The sequence below is a fragment of the Pyxicephalus adspersus genome, chromosome Z (genome assembly GCF_032062135.1).
Source record: "Pyxicephalus adspersus chromosome Z, UCB_Pads_2.0, whole genome shotgun sequence".
Taxonomy (NCBI): domain Eukaryota; kingdom Metazoa; phylum Chordata; class Amphibia; order Anura; family Pyxicephalidae; genus Pyxicephalus; species Pyxicephalus adspersus.
The window spans coordinates 40,280,887-40,300,965 of record NC_092871.1 but is presented as its reverse complement, the minus strand read 5'-3'; the positions used below and the strand labels follow the sequence as shown (position 1 = coordinate 40,300,965).

At 38.9% G+C, this 20,079-nt stretch overlaps 1 protein-coding gene across 6 annotated transcripts in view; it reads left to right on the top strand.

Moving 5' to 3' along the window:
* GRIA3 (glutamate ionotropic receptor AMPA type subunit 3) overlaps window positions 1–20,079 on the top strand; it is a 299,657-nt gene that overhangs the window by 68,447 nt on the left and 211,131 nt on the right. For all 6 annotated transcript variants that reach the window (XR_011923281.1, XM_072429787.1, XM_072429788.1 and 3 more), the window contains exon 3: window positions 7,475–7,714. Coding sequence is in view for 5 of the 6 variants with exons in the window: in XM_072429787.1 (XP_072285888.1) it covers window positions 7,475–7,714 (240 nt within the window). In the remaining variant the exon portion in view is untranslated. The remainder of the gene's footprint in view (window positions 1–7,474; window positions 7,715–20,079) is intronic.

Sequence of the window (20,079 nt, the reverse complement as noted above, 5' to 3'; positions counted from 1 at the left end):
TTGGATTTTAAAGATTTTAGATGGAATTCAAGCCTGGACAGATTTGTTTATTTCTAGCTACATATTGCTTCTTGTGTACATTGCTTAGGGCACTTGCCCATAAAAATGAGATTATAAAAATTTTCCCAAAGTAGTACATACAGCATTGAATACACACTGCATTTTGTGTTTTTTTTAGAAAAATGAAAAGATTAAAGGAAAATGTGGAAGATTCCTCATGTGCAGTGTTTTTCAGCCACATAAATTGGACTGCCAAGGACAAATCATTCTACAAGGTGCCACATATGAAGTGTTCTCCACTTTATTACATAGATGATGTATGAGGGAAACATACTAATCAAATCCTTCAAGAAAAAAAATGCAACCTGATCATGTAAATTAACCTATAATATGTTACTCTCCCAGTTCTTGTAAATATTTTTTGCTTATTGAAATGTAAGCCCAGTTGCCAGTCTATTTGGCATGGATGGAGAATATCTTTATCCAGAGGCCAACAGAACAAGATGATCCAATGTGATGTCTGTCGGGTACATGAGTTAACAAAAGTGTTTAAACAGTAGGATGTTGAAACAGTGGAAAGATGAAAAGTACTTGTGTCCTCACAAGGCTTGCACTTGGAGTGTAGGAGTGTAGTTAGTTCTTCTGCAAAACAGCCTTATAAGAATATGTCTGCCTTTATTAACTGGAGCAATTTTCTAAACTGAAAAAAACTAAATTAGAATGTGTGTGCCTACTGTAGTAAAAACAATCAGCCTAATTATTTCATTACACTTCCAAGTATATTCACTGTTCTTGCATTAGGGCATTTATAGAAACCGAGACTCACGATGATGACTCCATGTTAAGCTTTTAAACCCAACATATAGTTCAGAGTAATTAAAAAAGAAGTTAAATAATGGTTATTTAGCCTTTTGGCATGCACTCTAAAACAACTAGATCATTTGTTATTACTTACTGCCATCCTTAATTTATCAGATGTTAAACTTTACAAAGCTTGCAAAGTCAGTTATTTATTTACAAGAGTGACATTTTTACTGGACCTTGTAGAACGAAAGCTGTAGAATATTGATAGAGTTGCATGTTTAAAAACTAAATGAGGACATAGAAGCTAAGATAATTAGTTCTTTTATCTCCCCCTTAAAAAAATATCAAACGTTTATTTGCCCTTTTAAATGGGACAATAAAATCAAATTGACATCCTGCAGGGTGTTTAAAGTAGATAATAAGTAATTTTGAAGCATTAAAGGATATAGTGTTTGTTTAGTATCCTACATGTTTTAATGATTCTGGAAGCTGCTGTGATACCACAGAACATGGAATATGTGGCTAGTAATGTTAATAATAATTAAAGAAAGTGAATATGATTTTTTTAAGTCACTGTGCGTGTTCCTAATTATTGTATAGGTTTTTGGTGCATATACCATTAAAGACAAATTTAAAATGTATGTAACATCAAAATAAACTTTTAATAGTTTTGGATAAAGTAGTAAAAGGTTAGACCCCAAGGGTTTAGATCCTGTACATACACTGAAAAATAAACTACCAAATTAAATGGGAATCTTACACGTGGGGAATATAAATGGTATCATGCTTGATTACTTTCTTAAATGCTTCTCTGTTACTGGCATATTCTATATTCCAGTATAGTGCAGCCAGAGACTAAGCATGGCAGTAAGACAACCAGCATTTAAAAAAAAAAAAAAAAAAAAAAACGAAAATGCAGGCATTTTTTTAAACAAATTTTTTTTTATGTAATACTGTTTCACATAGTTTTTTTTTTATTTAGTGCATGTTCTGTTGTTATTGTTTTAGCTTTTTGGCCCTGAGTGCAATAACATTTGAGTTAGCTTAAAAGCACCTCAGTATATTAACACTGTTTACTGGTATACAGACAGCCCACCACAGTCATCTATACACATATACTTACCTCCCCTAAATCAGGAATCCAGTCTAGGTTGACTCTGGTACCTACCAGGTAAATGATGGCACTGTCTCCCTCATGTGCTCCTGCTTGGCGAGTGACCACTCAGGCTTTGCCACATGGAAGAGACTCACCCAAACCTGGAGGTTTGTCTCCATTATAGCAAGTGGTAGTGAGGTTTACAACAGAGCAGGACAAAGGAGAAGATATAAATGAGTATGCATGGATTGTTAAGGGATAGGGGAGCCAGTAGACAACATAATTTGTCTTGATTTGGCAAAGTGACAGTGTCATTTTAAAATTGTATTTTATTACAGCATGTTTAACAGAATATTTATTAACTTCAGAGCAAACCAGACATAGGCCATATTAAGCATTGCAACGTATTGGCCCAAAACTTACAATGTAGCTTTAAATAGGAGTGTCAGTGGTGGCAGACAACACCTGTCCTAGCATAATGCCTTTATATACTACAGCTATTCTAGATTTGTACTTTATTCTGTATTTCATAGCACTTGGTGAATGGGATATATGAATGCAGGATTGCAATATTGTGCAAATTAGGCATTTTCTTTTAAAACTATAAAATTTGTAAGTATGTATACTTTTGTACACATTAAAAAAGCCATAGTTAAATTGAGACACCAGACAAAACTTTGTTCTTCTACTCTTGTACTCCTGTGTAGAGTAAGACAAATTTACAAATGTAATATTAGAAGATGTTTATGTGGCTGTGTCTTCGCTGAGGTTTCCCTTTACTTTAAACCACAAAAGACAAGCAAGTGAGAGGATTTTATTTTTTGTTTAATAAAAAGTAAAATACACAAAGGTACAATTTTCATTAAATAAACATTGATCACACAGAAGTCCTTAATTGTAATAAGGCAGATGTCACTTTGACATGTACTAAACTCGTGTCTGTACTGGAAAACTCGTGTCTGTACTTTCCGACATACTAAAATTTCAGTGATAACAGATTCTTAAAGGAACCACCAAAACTTGTGTAATTTGACCTTCCCCATTGACTCCAATACATATCCCTACATATTAGATCATTCTTCTTTATTCCCCTAATGGTAATCCTGAGTCTGACTCAAGGTCGAATATACTTGTAAAAAGCAATAATCAGGAGTCAGACTCGGGGTACCGAAAAGCAGTATATAAAAACCCACTTACCTTGTTCTGTCGCTGTACCCTGGCGTCCTGCTGTCCCCCCAGGTCAAAGGAACACCTCTGCCTCCTACGATCTCTAGCCACGAAGTGCAGATTTGATCCACAGCGTTTCCCGGTATCGTTGTATATATGTTACTATACAGTTACATTACATGTTTAAATATTTTTTTTAACAGATTTTTGTGTTTTGGTATTTAAAGTTTATTAATAAATGTATTAAATTTAATAAATATCATTGAGTTATGCCTAAGGATTACAGCCTACAATGAAAAATAAATTTCAATGCAAAAAATTGTACTGCTTTTTGCATGGACATTTGGAAGGAATTAGACTGCTAGGGAGGTTAATGCAAATGAATGAACCAGAATACTGTATTCTGCAAAATGATATTTGTGTCATGTTGTGCCCAAATTATGTTGCTGATGTTTTGGAACTTGATAAAAGTTTACTAACTAACACAACTGCATGGTAAACAAAAAAAAGTAGGCTTGGATATAGGAGTGGAACCCAGGAGTCCTGTTTCCTCTACTATGTGAGGCTGATTAGCCATGAATGATCACCATAGGAAAACTCTCCAGGCACACCTCTGTGAAACATTGTAAAAGAAATGATTGAATTTTGAATGTGTGTACATGCAGCTGCAGTCTCTGTCAATTCATAAATCCTTCCGGGGATATTCTGGAGTTTGTGCCCCACAAGCCCATTTGATAGCCATCATTTGTTTTTAAGAGCCACCAAGGTAAATGCCTCAAGCTTGTTGGAACTATTCTTCTATATACTTGCTCTGTATTCCATCACTGTTGCCTTTATAACATTAGCAGTGATAAATGATCAAAGCAGACAGTCCTCATTTATTATGAAAGCTTGATTGTAATGTAGTTAAAATTCAAAATAATAAAGCCTGCTGCTAAAGGAAAACAGAAATATAATGACATTTTTATAAAAAGCGATCACCCAAAATGTAGGATTGACAGCATTTCTACTTTAAAATAAACATCATTTTCAGTGGGTCTTTGACTCATATATTTACGAAAAAATATGAACTTACAATCACTAACTTGAAGCATGAACAATGTTCCTTGTGAGTCTTTGACCTATTCTGGAAGTATCATTTGAACATAGTAGTTAGCTACTTTTAATCTTATGTAGTAGCCATATTAAGGCAAACCTATAACTTGCACTCATATGCATAAAGTAAATTTATTAAGGGAAAGATCAGTGATCATTTACATATCATCTGCACGTTTGATATGCACATTCATATTTTATCACTAGCAATGCTGGATTCTGTTTCCTCACTGGAAGGCTGTGCAGTAAATAAAAAAAATGTATGTGGACAAAATAAGTATGGTGGAACACAAATAGGAGTATGTCTAATCAGTGGAACAAGCAATAGATATAAACTACATCCGTAAAACTGGCCACAGTCATAGGGTAGCATTGCATGATTTTTTTTAACATAGATTTAACAACATGCATAACCATATTGTCTGAACATACATTGTAAATCATTGTACAGACTCCCATTCAACAACAGCAGGGATACATTTAGGTAGGGAAATACAACTACCAGTATCACTGCACTTATTTTGCTCCCCAACCACCACCACCACTGGCAACAAGATATATAAAAAAATACATACAGAGATATTTAAGGTGTTAAGCTTAGTTTAAATAACAACTATGCTATGGGTAGCTTATCCTGTATGTGACTCTTGTCTGAATTTATTTATAATGATGGGACATTCCTTAACTAGAGATACGTGGACTAATAACTAATTTGTTTAACAAAAACTTGAATTCCATCATCACCTTCTTGTTACCAAACTATTTATATTATGTGATTGTACAATAATATAACCCACATCATAACTGTGTTAATAGGATTTTATTTTGTCAGTTATTCCCTTAATCGCAGGAGCATAATGTTAAACAGTTATTGCTTTTTGGACAAAGCATGAAGGGATTTATCAAATAAATCATTGAGGAGACAATGTTTGCTTCAAATTGCCATGCTTTAGACATTCAATTACATCACAAGCCTCAACCAGCCACTACATGTGTGTGTATGGCATACATGTACAATTTGTCCTTTTTGTAACAAAGATGTCAGGAACTCTTCTTAATCCTCTTTTATCTTTAAAGAGAATATTTGCAGTGGAAAAAAGAAAAACGTTCTAAACAAACCTTTACCAGGTCGAACGTGACCAAAGGGATTTTGTTTTAGCAGGATTTTTTTTGATACAAGTATAACAATGAATCAAACTAGTGATAGCACTAAAGGGAAAGGGTTTGCCAATATTTAATGTATATCCAAGAATGACTCAAATTCATCCCCAAAACTTCCTCTCCTCCACCAGACTCCAGACAATGTCCCGATATTATTTATTATATTTATTTTTTTAAATTGTGTTTCTGTAATAACAAACAGTTTTCATTATTCCTTGTGATGTCACTGTCAGGCATGTAAAATCATTGTAGTGAAAATGTTAGGGAGGAGAAAGAAACAAAATGTACTACGTCAGTTTCTGTTGATGTAGGCATGCGTCCCCCAACTACGTCTTCCATTTTATCTACACACATTGGCCCTGATTTATTAAAGTTCTTCAAGGCTGGAGAGAATACACTTTCGTCAGTGAAGCTAGGTGATCCAGCAAACCTGTAATGGATTTCCTAAAAGTCAAGCTTCTGTTAGCAAATGTTTTCAATCCTGGACCAGATCCATTCTAGATTTGCTGGATCACCCAGCTTCACTGTTGAAAGTGTATTCTCTCCAGCCTTGGAGAACTTTAATAGATCAGGGTCATTGTGTGGGTAGACTCTTGGGAGTCAGGCAGCAGTATTAGTTTGGAAAATAATGGAATGTATGGAAATGATTCAATGTATGCATGCACGCACATATCTATGGTGACAACACAGGCACTAACGGCTGATAAAGATGCTGTAAAAATGGTCAAATGTGCTTTATCAGCAGTATCATGCACCTATTAGAATGTTGGTAAAGTAACCCCTCAGTAGATGCTCCCTTTGCTCTAATGTGGGGAAAAATATATTGGTAGGATGTTTTGGAAAATTTTAGAAAAGTTCCCATGAAATTAAAGCTATGAGTTTCCAGATTAGGTGAGCTATTGAGTAACTACAGGGAAAGGACAGCTGTCCAGTGTCATGCTTGGGGAGACAAGACCCCTAGGGGGTGCTACGGCTTGCACGGAAACAGTGTGGTGAGGATGTTGTGCTGCTGATTACTGCCAGGTTGCGGTCCTTGGGCAGACCAAGGTGAGCAATATGAAACACAGTACCAAATCACAAAGCAGAAGAGTAGTCAAGGATGGCCAGGGTCAAGGCAGGCAGCAAGTAAGAAAGGTCAGGTCACAAGCCAGGGGGTCCAAGAATTTTACACCCGTGACACAGGGGCCACAGGGGTAGACGCAGGAACACAAGAGGCACTGGAAGCAACAGGAGGCACAGGTGACACAGGAATATCCACAGACAGGAACACTGAAACAGCAAAAGGAGGTTGGCTGGGAACCAACAGACAGGACAATAAGGGGTTAACACAGGAGCTGGACAGAGAAAATGCTAGATTAAGTAACAGGTGGACAAGAACTAGCCCAACAGAACTAGGGGCTCAGCACTAATGGTGACTTGTTGCACGAACACTGAGTGCTGTGTTTGAGCTAGCTAAAAAGCCAGGGATCTGGAGGATATTTTCTGATTGGCCAGTGGATTGGACGGAATTGATAAAGCTTGTAAACAGAGGCACGCCCAGAGTCAGAACTACCCTTGAGGAAGAGGTAAGTGTGACACCCAGGTATTCATGGGATGGGATCTATGAGTTTCAGTGGTCCAGCAACAATGCTACCTAATTAATAACTATACACTCATATTGTATTTCTTATTCAGAAAACAAAGCATCGTACAGTACTTTTTCAGATTGGTAGACTTATGGATTATGCTTAAAAAATACCTGTTCTGAATAAAATGCTATTAAATGCTTCCTCCTGTGTTGACTTTCCACCGAGGCTAGCCATGTGATCTCTGTGATCCTTCCATTTAGCAAATGTTATATGAACAAAACATATCACAGCTCTTTCCATGACATTTTATACTTAGTTTTTTGTTCTGCATTTCAAATGTTTAAACCTTTTCTGATAAGAGGCTGTTGAAGCCTAGGTGCCTGGACAAAATATAGTGTCGTAACTGGCTATCTGGAGAAAAACTTCATGGGTACTTTGCATATCCTATTTATTTTTTAGGCGTATTTCTGTTTTTGCTGCTTGTTTTGTATGATCTCCCTCTCATAGAAACCTAATAAATAGATCATTTCACATTCAACTGAATTTTTAACTCACTTGTTTGCATTTTTCTATTTTTTTACAGTTTGCTCACAGTTTTCTCGTGGTGTATATGCCATCTTTGGGTTCTATGACCAAATGTCCATGAACACCCTGACATCTTTCTGTGGAGCCCTCCACACTTCATTCATCACTCCAAGCTTTCCAACAGATGCAGATGTACAGTTCGTCATTCAGATGAGACCTGCACTTAAAGGAGCCATCCTAACTCTTCTTAACGATTATGATTGGCAAAGATTTGTTTACTTGTATGACACCGAAAGAGGTAAATTAAAACAATTCTAAACTTTATATGATGATTGTTATTGTTATTGCTGTTTTACTATATTATTATTGTATTATTATACATTTTTATTACTGTCTGCTTACATTTGTGGAATGTGCATTATTTTAAACTACATAACTATCCTAAACTAAAAAAATTTGTTGAAACTGTCATATCAGACTTCTCACATTTTGTGGCCCAGGTTAAAAAAGGGACTTGCTCGTTTCTTCTATATTTTGCACCTATTCTGTTAGGTGCAAGGTATCCTTGGTATGTTATAGTAAATATACCTCCTAATAGATTACACCGCATCACAAAAAAATAAATATTGTCTGTTACTTGGTCTAATCCATGTGTCCTATACTAAATCAAGTGCGCTGAATCCAAATCTGAAGTCCGATTCTCCATTGGATCTCAGGATCTTAAGTTAATTACGTGTATAGATGGGATTAGCTACATTCTCTCGTTCCGCAGTTATTATGTAATCTCTATACATACCTAACTTTTGCCTCCATGACATTACAAAACGGTAGTTTTATGTTGCAACAACTTATACAATTACACATACTTCACCTGGGTCCCTGTTCAACACACATTTATACACTTCAGAAGTGTTTCAGGCACTTGCTTTTGTGTTTGTGTCTCTCCACTGTCTCAAATTGCAGAAACCAGCAGTAGTCGCCCATCATGTTGGGGTTGCACCAGCCTTGAAATCTTTTTTCTATAACAGAAATGTCCTGGTGGAACCTCTTCCCTTGTTCATCACTCACATCACCCAAATTTTGTGGGAAGAAGTCCAGATGGGAATGTAAGAAACAAATTTTAGGTTACATTCGGCAGCCAAGTTGATGGTATGCTGTTGGCATGTTGTTCACGAGTTCAGCATGGTTTTCAGCTCGCTGGTTGCCCAGAAAGTTTTGTGCAATTAGCACAAATGAATCTCACGCAGCAAGTTCAAGTGGGTTGAGTTTGTTTGCGGCGCATCAAATTGCGGATTTGGGGACCAACAAAAATACCTGCTTTCAGTTTAACATCTGTTATAACTTTTCCAAACTTGTCCTTCGGATACTGAAAACCTATACCATCATGATCTATTGCAACGACAATGGTTTTCATTAATCCAAACTTAATATGAAGTGGCGGAAGGTAAATTTTCTTTGGATTAATGAGTGATTTATGCTTCACCTTGTACTGGCCAACAGTGTGTTCAGGTCTTGCCATTCTTTCAATTTGTAATGGTTGCCGTCATCACGACTGTTCCACAGGCACAGAAAGATAACATAAATTTTGTAATCCTAATTGCAGACCAAAAAGGACTGCCACCACCTTCAGGTCACCACAAACGCTCCACTTGTGTTCTAAATAGTTAATCAATTTCAAAATGACCTTCATGGATTTGTGTGTCTCTTTCATTCCCTCGAGCAAGAGGAAGAGAAGGTTTTTCGTTACCTTTATGCAGCAATACAGCTTTTAAACTTGCTTTACTCCAGTCTATGAACAATCTCCACTGCTCTGGTATGTATAAGCAACCTAACTCCATCATCAGACCACTCACATTGTTACAGAAACAAATGCCATTTTCCAGCTTGTAATAACCTGTGAACTTTGTGTGACGATCATGAAAGTTGTCATTCCTTTTTGTAGCAAATTCCACTTCTTTAATCTGGACGCTAACAGTTCAGACTTCTCTTTTGAAAAAGACAGGTCCCTTAATAAAACATCTAAATCTAATTGGCTTGTAAAATGTGGCTTACATTCTTCAAATTGGGGTTCATGACATTCATTAACATCTACATCATCCTCCTGTTCCTCATCCGACATGTCACTGTCAGTAACAACAGATGTAGGAGGGACTAGCACTGGATACTCTGCATCATGTGGCACTGGCTTCAGAGCAGATTCACAATCAGGATAGATGATTTTTGACTTAGTCTTCTTCGAAAACCCAGCAATTTTACTCATACAGAAGTAACAGTCCGAGTGATGGTCTTTTGACTCACACCAAACCATGGACACAGCAAAAGGCATTTTATTCCTTTTCCCATTCAAACATTTTGTTAGGCCAATGTAACACACCTGACAGCAGATATGAGGTGCCCAGCTTTTATCCTGATCTCCAATTTCACATCCAAAGTAATACTTGTAAGCAAATCTTACCCTCTTGGTTAGGTTCTTGTGTTGATCACACAGGGAATATTTGCCACAAAAGTAGCAACAATTGTCCGGTTTATTAACACAGCTGCGCCTACTCATCTTTAGCTCAAAACATACACACTATATCCTAGCTGTACTATCCAATAAAGTGGTTTTGCACTAGATACAAGCCCTTGGTCCATCTCGCCTTATATACCTATTTCTGACGTCAGCTCACTGAATTGCCCAGACATGCCCAGCCACCAGGGATGAGTAAGCGTGAATATTAAGTTCAATCTCGCGGCGAATCAGGACGTTTTCACTTACAAAACATATAAGCGAAAACAGCCTTGTGATTCGCCATGAGGTCGTGTTCTTGTCAAACAAACAAGGGGAAATGCAGGGGGTGGGAAAGCCCACTATTTCCGTCGAGAATGGAGCAACTGGGAGAGAATCATTTGTTCCCAGGATGTACAGCAAGGCCCACCAGCCAAATCAAAAGAGATCTGCGCACTGGCATATATACAGGGAATGAGGGAGGGGTTATTCACTCCATCTTGTGTTCTGTGTGAGGGAGAGAAGCAGGGAGAGAAGTACACTGTGACAGGGAAAGATTAGGAGCCTTCTGTATATCTAGAAATATACAGATTGTGGAGTTTTCCATGCTACCTCTTGCTACTTATCCAAAAAGGCAAAAACATTTCTGCGCTACTCTACAAAAAGAGATATTTTAGTCTGATACCTCTTGCAAGCTATCCACAAAGGTAGAAAAAATGATGTCTTTCTCTCAAAAAAGAAAAGATTTAAGTATTATCAAACTTGCTATATATCCACAAAGCCTGAAAAAAAATCTGTCTTTCTATCAAAAAAGACAGAGTTTTAAGTGTCATCAAACTTTCTAAATATCCACAATCCAGAAAAAAATTTGTCTTTCTCTCAAAAAAAGACAGAGATTTAAGTGTCATCAAACTTTCTAAATATCCACAATCCAGAAAAAAAACTGTCTTTCTCTCAAAAAAGGCAGAGATTTTACTGTGATCAAACTTGCTAAATATCCAATAAGCAAGAAAAAAATCTCTTTCTCTCAAAAAAGACAGAGATTTAAGTGTCATCAAACTTGCTATATATCCACAAATTCAGAAAAAAAAACTGTCTTTCTCTCAAAAAAGGCAGTGATTTTACTGTGATCAAACTTGCTAAATATCCACAAAGCCAGTAAAAATTCTGTCTTTCTCTCAAAAAAAGACAGAGATTTAAGTGTCATCAAACGTGCTATATATATACACACAGCCAGTAAAAATTCTGTCTTTCTGTCAAAAAAAGACAAAGATTTAAGTGTCATCAAACTTGCTATATATCCCCAATTTCTGAAGGCCGTTTGGTACAGGTGCATTTTTGCCTGAATAAGGTAAAGATTATTGGTAGACGCAGGGAAAGGCGTGACGTTTGGCGACCTGCCGCATCTGGCAGGGGGCATACTCCCCAGGAGTCCGCCACTGTAAGACAGCAGCAGCAGCAGCAAACTGTTGGAGGCAGGAGCACAAGTTGTGAAAGAGGTCTGAGATGTGTGCCGAGCACCAGTACGCTAGTATATTTATTGAGAGGGCGGACTACAATCATACAGCCACGTCAAATGGACAGTATTGTGGACAAGGTCTCAGGGGCCTACAGTGCAGCAGGCTCTTCTTATGCAGCAGCAGCAACAACCAGCAGAGCCGTGACAGGAGCAAAGACAGGAGTTAGTGTGGCTAATGTGCCTGTACCTCCCGATGACTCTCCCTTGTTGTTTGACAAGCAGCCTAAGGATCTGTCATTGCAAATTTCAGAGCAGGAGGCAGACTTTGGGACCCTTGGAAAGTGTGGTCAGCAGTTGCTGGGCAAGGGTTCTGCATTAGTGGGTGCATTTGCAGAGGTTGGCTTAGATGAAAATGAGGATGATGATGACCGTGATGTCACCTGGAAACCACTGGTGCGTGTAAGGGCTAGCAGCACTTCCAAAACAGATGTAGAGGAAAGGCAGCAGCAACAGCAGCAACAGACTGGAGATAGAAGGGGTTGCAACTCTGCCTCATGTGAGTCCCAAAGAACACACAGACGAGTGTGTTCCTTTCAGCTTCTGGACGCAAGTTTCAGACAACGTTTGTCACCGCAAGATGGGTACTCCAGTCACCCCTTCAGCTTCCCTAGCTCCCAGTCCCTTCAGCCCACTCTACCAAAGTTCTGGCCAAAGCATCAGGCTATGGGCCCCACCAACAAAAGAGTAATCAACCTCAATTCACGTCTAGCCAAGCTATTTGCCTTTCAGCTACTGCCGTACAGCATTGTGGACTCGGCTCCCTTCCACGACCTGATGGCATTACTTCTTCCGCACAGCTGTACCCAATTTACATGCACATGTAATGGGTAACCTCTCCAGAGCATTGGCATTCTCAGTGTGTAGCCAAATCCACGTCACCATGGACAGCTGGACAACCAGGCACAGAGAGGGAAGCTACCTGCCCTTCACATCTCACTGGGTGGCCTTCCATAGCTCAGTTGGCGGTAGTCTGCAAGGAGCATTGCAGCACCTGGTACCCCAGCTGAGGGGTGTGGTGGGCAGCAGCGAAGGACACTGGGGTTAAGTAAGCATACCACTACGGCTCCCTCAAGCACACCAGAGAACTCTTGTCCGCTTTGCACAGAGAGGTAATGCTTGGCTAACACCCTCCCAGCTCACAACAGGCAATGTGGTGTGTGAAAACGGGGCCAGTCTTGTGGCCACGCTGTGCATGGACCGCATAACACATGTGCCCTGCTTTGCACACGTACTGAACCAGGTGGTGCAAAAGTTCCTCCACATGTACCCAGGACTGCAGGACTTACTGAGAAAGGCTCGCTCCATCTGCAGCAATGTCCGTCTATCCCCTACTGCCACCGCACCGCTTAGCAAGATCCAGCACCAACAGAGTCTGCCACCGCATAGACTCATTTGTGACACTGTAATTAGATGGAACTCCGCCCTGCACATGATCTGTCGTCTGTGTGAGTAAAGCCATCCGCCATTACTTGGTCATCTTGGTGCATGGAGGCAGCAGTGCCCTTGGTACAGCCACACAACTGAGCTATTTTAGCAGTGACCAGTGGCTGCAGATGGAGATGATATTCAAGGTATTGGCCCCTTTGGAGCAGGCCACAAACGTTGTGAGTTGGGAGCGGTCAGGATGGAATGATGTCATACCCATCATCTTTCTGCTTGATATTACCCTTTGTGGGCTGATGGAAAGTGGCGATGGAAGAGGGAGAAAAAATGGGCGAGGAGGATGAGAATGACATTACACTCCATATCGCACAGCCAGCATCAGGAGGAGCAAGAAGGGATATTGGCAATCATCATGAGTTTCAATGATTATGATGATGATGATGGGGGAGACCAGTATCATGCCTGACAGTGTGCCAGCTAGCAATATACTTTACATTTCTGCTGCTTCCGGGAGGCCAACAAACTGCAGATGAAAACTCCCAGTACTGACACACTGATAGGGTCCATTGCCTTTGCCTTAAGCTAAGTTAAGCTAAGTATTGTAAGATTGAGGGTTGACATTCATGTCATCCACTTCATGATGCAAACTAGCAATATTTTCTACCTTCCTACTGCTTCCGGCACCACAGACCACAGCAACAGTGCTGGCGCACAAAACATCTTCATCTTCAATCACAAATTTTAGATTACACACTTGAATTACACACTTCTCGATCTCATTGACGATGCACTACACCCGTCTCTAGATGCCAGTTACTAATGCCGTCCATGCTCCGTGTCAGGGCCCACCGACTGCTCCTCATGCTGTTGCTGCTGCCGCCTGCCCAGTACCCAGCTCTAGATGCCAGTTACCAATGCCATCCACACTCCGTCTCAGGGCCTAACACATCCTCCTCATGCTGTTACTGCTGTTGCTTGCCTAGTACCCAGCTCTAGATGCCAGTTACTAATGCTGTCCACACTCCGTCTCAGGGTCTACCACCTCCTCCTCACGCTGTTACTGCTGCTGCCTGTCCAGTACCTAGCTCTGGATGCCAGTTACTAATGCTGTCCTTGCTTTGTCTCAGAGCCCACCGCCTGCTCCTCATGCGGTTGCTGCTGCTGCCTGCTCGGTACCCAGCTCTGGATGCCAGTTTCTAATGCTGTCTTTGCTCTGTCTCAGGGCCCGCCGCCTACTCCTCCCGCTGTTGCTGCTGCCGCCTGCCCAGAGCCCAGCTCTAGATGCCAGTTACTAATGCCGTCTATGCTCCTTCTCAATTCTCTTTGATTTATATTGATTTGCTATTGCCTAATGACTCATGGAACTCATGGACTCATGCATCATCTACCCTGGCTGAGCACATGTTCTCATCTCTGCCCCTGTACTTCCTGAATTTTCTAATATCCTGGTGGGCTTTCTAAGGCTACTATCAGGGTCTGGAAACACTTGTACAACTTTATTTGCATTTTACAAAGTTACAGCTTCATCTCTGGTCCTCCATCCTTTTGCCTAATGTCACCGCACTACTTGTCCACAACTTTATGGGTCATGCAGGTCATGATGCCAGCTAGCAATTAATATTATTAATAAACAGGATTTATAAAGCGTTAAGATAATATGCAGCTATGTAAATTCAATAGGGATTTGTACATTAAATAGCGATGCGTTTTACTTCTATTTTGATGGCAGAGTATGTTGCTAGTTGGTTGAGTTCAAGCTTTCTCAATGCTCTAATGTTAATGCTGCCTTCTGGATTCTGGAGGCTGTCAATCTTGCAAAAATCCTATACGGCTGCTGTGACTTTGCCTGCCATTTTCTGAAAAACCACAAGGTCTTTTGGAACCTTTGTATTTTTTCCTTAGTGGCACTGATCTCCAACACTTACCTAGCAAAGCATTTGCCTAGCATTTAGTGGCTCTAACATGTATAGGGGCTTTGTTTTTAATATTTAAAGTCGTCCTATTGACTTTAATGGAATTCGTGAAATCGATTCACCGAAATTTCCCAAACCCACTGGAAATTCAAGGACATTTTCTCGAGACTGTCAGAGGCCTTCTCGCTCATCCCTACCAGCCACTGCTGGAACATACATGCCACCAGGGGACGTGATTCAGCTGAAGTGGCAGCAGGCATAGTGGTAGCTGCAACTGTTATATTGTTCCCATGTAAAAATACAATACCCAATTACCGACCATTTGAACAGTTATAGCACACCTTTAAATTAAAATCTATATGTGATAGGCAAATTCTGATTTGGAATCAGCATACTCCATATCATGTAAATCACATGTGTTATTCCCAGTAGCAAACACATTGTTGTGCAGTGTTATTGTAGCTCAGTATTCAGTTGTGATTAGTACAGTCATTGTCAAATTCCACTATTTGCAACCTCAAACCTTCCTATTTAGATTTTCAATTTTTTAAAACAAATTCCTTGGAATATATGTAAACAAAGGATAAATAGTAATACCCTACATTCTCCTTTTTAAATAAAATCATGTTCTTCAAGTCATAAGCCATGTGCAATCACCCTTAAAGAAACAAGACTTCTTTCATCAGTGAACTGAAATCTAATGTGTTCTATTTAATTATGTAGGTCCCTATAGAATGCCTTAGTAAAGGACCTTTTCCCATCTAAATGCAATGTAGCATATTGATCTGAGCAACAAATATAAAGTAGTTCACATTAGTTTAGTTTTTTAGCCCTAGCTATGTGAGCCAATGACCATTTTCCAATGTTAGCCCAGAGGCTAACCATAGTTGAGTCTTTGGCCCTTATTTATTAAAGCTCTCCAAGGCTGGAGAGGATGCATTTTCTTCAATGAAGCTGGGTGATCCAGCAAACCAGAAATGGATTTCTTAAAAGTCATTTGCTATTTGTTAGCAAATATTTTCAATCTTGGACCAAATCCATCCCAGGTTTGCTGGATCACCCAGATTCACTGATGAAAGTCTATCTTCTTGAAGAGCTTTAATAAATCAGGCCCATTGCAGAATTATAGCAGCTACTATTGCTGTTTTGTTTTATTGGTTCAGGCTCCAGGGCTGTCACTGTCAACCTAACTTAAGAAGCATCATATGTAACTAGAAAACTTGTTCCAGGTTCACAGCTTTACAGCAGTGTTATTAGAAATTCCTAACACAAATGGCAAAAAAACACAAAACTTCTTGGTGTGCTAATCTGGTGTTCTTAGTCCACCTTTGCAAGTGGAACAGCAGATTGCCCTGCTTCCATAAAGTTCTCCAAAATGCATGTTTATTAAAAATGTACATACATAAACATGCTGTGTATATCAATGTTTACTTTATATTTATTTATTCAGAGTTCAAATCTAAAAAATACATACAACATGTAAGTGGTCTATTTCATGTAAATAATGCTATTTATTTAAAAGGTGCACTCTGCTACAGAAACTCCCTGTTCCATTTTCTGTATTGCTATTATCCCATTTATACACTTAGTTCAATCTCTCATGTTTCTTTGTAAAAATAATTTGCATAAACAACTTGCTGCAATCAAACTTGTCTCACAAAATGTCACAGAATGGGCCTATAATGAATGCAGTCATATTAAGTGTTTCTCACTGAATCAACAACAATTTTCTTCACTTGGTTTCATTCCATTCTCTGTGCCATGTGTAAAACATTGAATGCACCTTGATCGATTCAGCTGAGATGATCTATGTGTACAAGTGGTGGGGGATAATCCATCAATTGTAATTAGCCTTTGTCTGTGTTGGATTGAATGTCAACACATTCAGAATGTATAATTGACTATTCATTTGCAAAGAAATAATATGTGTAATCTCTTATAAGGCTGAAAGGAGAAATATTTTGCATCTCAACATTCTTGGATTTGCAACAAATATGGTAAAGTATTTCTCTAAAGGAACCTAATATGCTAATATTTTGTATGCCATTGTAATGTTTTGAGGCATACAATTATTGCATACAATTTTATTTTTCTTTATATTCTTTACCAGATGTTTATGTGTGACTGTAGAGTAGTGACTGATCTGCAGGTTAGTAAACACAAGATGGAAGAATGTCTGCTTCCTGTTAGCACTAGCAGCACAACATTTCAGTAATTCTGGCACTGTCTGATTAATGCACACTGTGCTCTATTGTTGCAGGCATGGCGCAAGCTTTCCTGAAGAACACTTATCTTGTATTTACAAAGCTGCACTTATGCTGGCATAGCAACTGAGCAGCTTTTTTCCGATGCTGGGGTGCAGGAGCAGAACTGCTTTGCAGTATTTATAAGGGGCTGGTCAGCTAGATGATGCCCCTTATAGCTTTGTCATTCTAGACCTAAGTGTCCTGGGCAATAATCCTTCCCATCGTACAGCTAAAAGTAATTATCCCTATAAAAGGCATCCCATGCTGCCTCTAGCTACGTATTGTAAGCCCATTTTTAAAAAATGTGATGCAAGAACAGGAGCTTATATAAAATTATTTAATTGTACAGCCGTATCATCATTAGTTCTCTAATATTTACATATTTTGAGATAACCAAAGAGTTTGGGTTAAGCTTAAACACATTCATGGAGACATTTATGAAAGGACATATACCTAAACATTTTGAGGGTTAACAATGAAGATGATTTATTAAACTATCCTTTTGAATCCCCATAAATGTGCGTAGGCTTTATACATGATTGGATGATTTGAATACATATTCACATGTATGACTTCCTTAGTAAATGAGCCCAGTTACCCCTTTAAGTAAGACCTGCTAGAATGACAATTCCAATTTTAAATCACAATTCATCAAGATTAATCTGATATTTGTCTAAAAACCATTAGGAAAGAATAATTATACTTATAACAATATGGAGGTATGAAGGATATGGACTTAAAATATGGATAGAATGCTTTCAGTTTTTGGAATGTTGGTTAGAATTAAAACTGGTAGGGTAGCTATTAATTACATCGGGGAACAATTTTGAACACATTTTTGTTGACTTCAATTTTTAAGCTTATTTACACTAAAATAGGTAGGCTGATTCTGAAAGTGCAGTTAGTTTTCTTCTATCACAGCAGGTTTTTTCTCTACCGCTTATATTAATGTAGCGTGGATTTGTATATGGTATTCATTTACACTCGCGTGCCTCCAATCAGCTGTGACTGCAGGTTCCCACGGTCACCGGGCTGTACTTATCAACCCAGGGAGTGTGGGAACCTGCACCCTGGACTTCAATGGAATTCCCAAAATCGGTTCGCCGAAATTTCGCGGACCCATCGAAAGTTCGGGGAAATTTTCGCAAGAATGTCGGAGGCATTCTCGTTCATCCCTTATTAACACATTTGCAGAACATGCCTATTTGGCATATTTCAAAGTTAAACTTGGTGATCAAAATAAGTCTTGTTCCCCTCATAAGGTGTGCAGGTGTGTCGAGGGTTTAAGGATTTGGACAAAGGGAACAGGTGATAAGATGCCATTTAGTATACCTATAGTTTGGCGAGAGCCAGGAGATCATTTCAGTGACTGTTTCTTTTGTATAGTTAAAACTTCAGGATATAACAAAAAAATAAATGTAAAATAGAGTATCATATTCTACCTTCTGCTGTACGCCCAGTGGTTCATTCAGATGAAATCCCAGTGCCGGTTTTCGTTACACTACCCTACCTTGAAGAACATGATTATGGTGATGAAATAGGTAACAACAATGATGAAGAGTTTGAAATTGAAGAGGACTCTGTTGTAAGGGATTTGATCAGCATGAGTTGAGTGATTTTGCACGTGATTTGAGACTATCGAAGAAGGCTTCAGAACTTCTAGCATCAAGACTGCGTGAGAAAAATTTACTTGAAAAAGGTATCATATTTTCAAACCAGAGAAAATGCATTTCTGAATTACTTTAAAACTGACAGTGGCTTAGTGTATTGCCATAACATACCTGGTTTAATGGAGGAATTGGGAATTCCACTCCTTAACTCAAATGAATGGCGACTATTCATCGATAACTCAAAGCGGAGCTTAGTGTGTTCTCTATTACAATGGCAATACATTTGGGTCAGTCCCAATCGGCCATTCAGTTTCTCTTTGTGAAGAATATGCAGACATAAAGAGTTTCACTCATTTCGTCTTTCAACTCATCATTGAGTTGTTGCAATATCACAAACACAATTGGGTCATCCGTGTTGTCCTTAAATGGTATGCTTCCTTCTTGGTCAGAAACGCGGATACACCAAGTATCTCTGTTATCTGTGCATGTGGGACAGCAGAGCTAATGAGAGGCATTGGGTGGAAAGGAATTGGCCTCCAAGATCTGCCCCAAAACCAGGGGATCCAAACATTCTACATGAGCCACTTGTTGATAGAAAGAATAATATATTCCGGCCTCTGCACATGAAACTGGGTCTGATGAAGCAGTTCGTTAAAGCTTTGCCAACTGAAGGAGACTGTTTCAAGTACCAAATTTTTGCATTTCCTAGCCTGTCATTTGAAAAAATAAAGGCCGGTGTGTTTGATGGTCCACAGATTCTGCAGCACATCAAAGATGAACATTTCATCAGGTCAATGTCAGAAGTCAAAAAGAATGCTTGGTTATCATTCAAAGCCTATCATTCTCAAGGACTTTCTTGGAAACAAACAAGCAAATAATTACACAGAAATTATCCAGAAACTCTTGGAGAGCTACAAAATGCTTGGATGCAATATGACAATCAAGGTGCATTTTCTGCATAGCCATCTTTCTAATTTCCCGGAAAACCTTGGTGCAGTCAGTGATGAGCAAGGTGAAAGATTCCACCAAGATTTGAAGGTCCTGGAAGGACGGTATCAGGGTAGATAGGATGTACATATGATGACTGACTATTGTTGGAGCATGCGGCGGATTGTCCTAACACTGAACACTCCAGAAAAAGCTATAAGCGTAAATGTTTAACTTAACCACTTACCTTAATAATTTTCAAATGTTTTACTGTAAAAAAATGTTATAGAGTAACAATAAATCCTTTGTATGAACAAAAGAAATTTAAATAAACAGTACATTCAAGTTATTTCAATATTTTTTCATTGTATGTAAAATTTGTATGTTTTTTGACAAAAATGGAGGGTACCCTGTATCGTAAAAACTGTATGTAATAACAAAAACTGGGGTAGATTCTGGATTCACCACCCAAAAATTTGTAAAAAAAAAAAGTAGAAAAAAGTGTAAGATCTAACTCAACAAAAAATGCATTCCCAAATGTTATCATCTCTTTAGTAAGCTGCATATCTTTTAACCC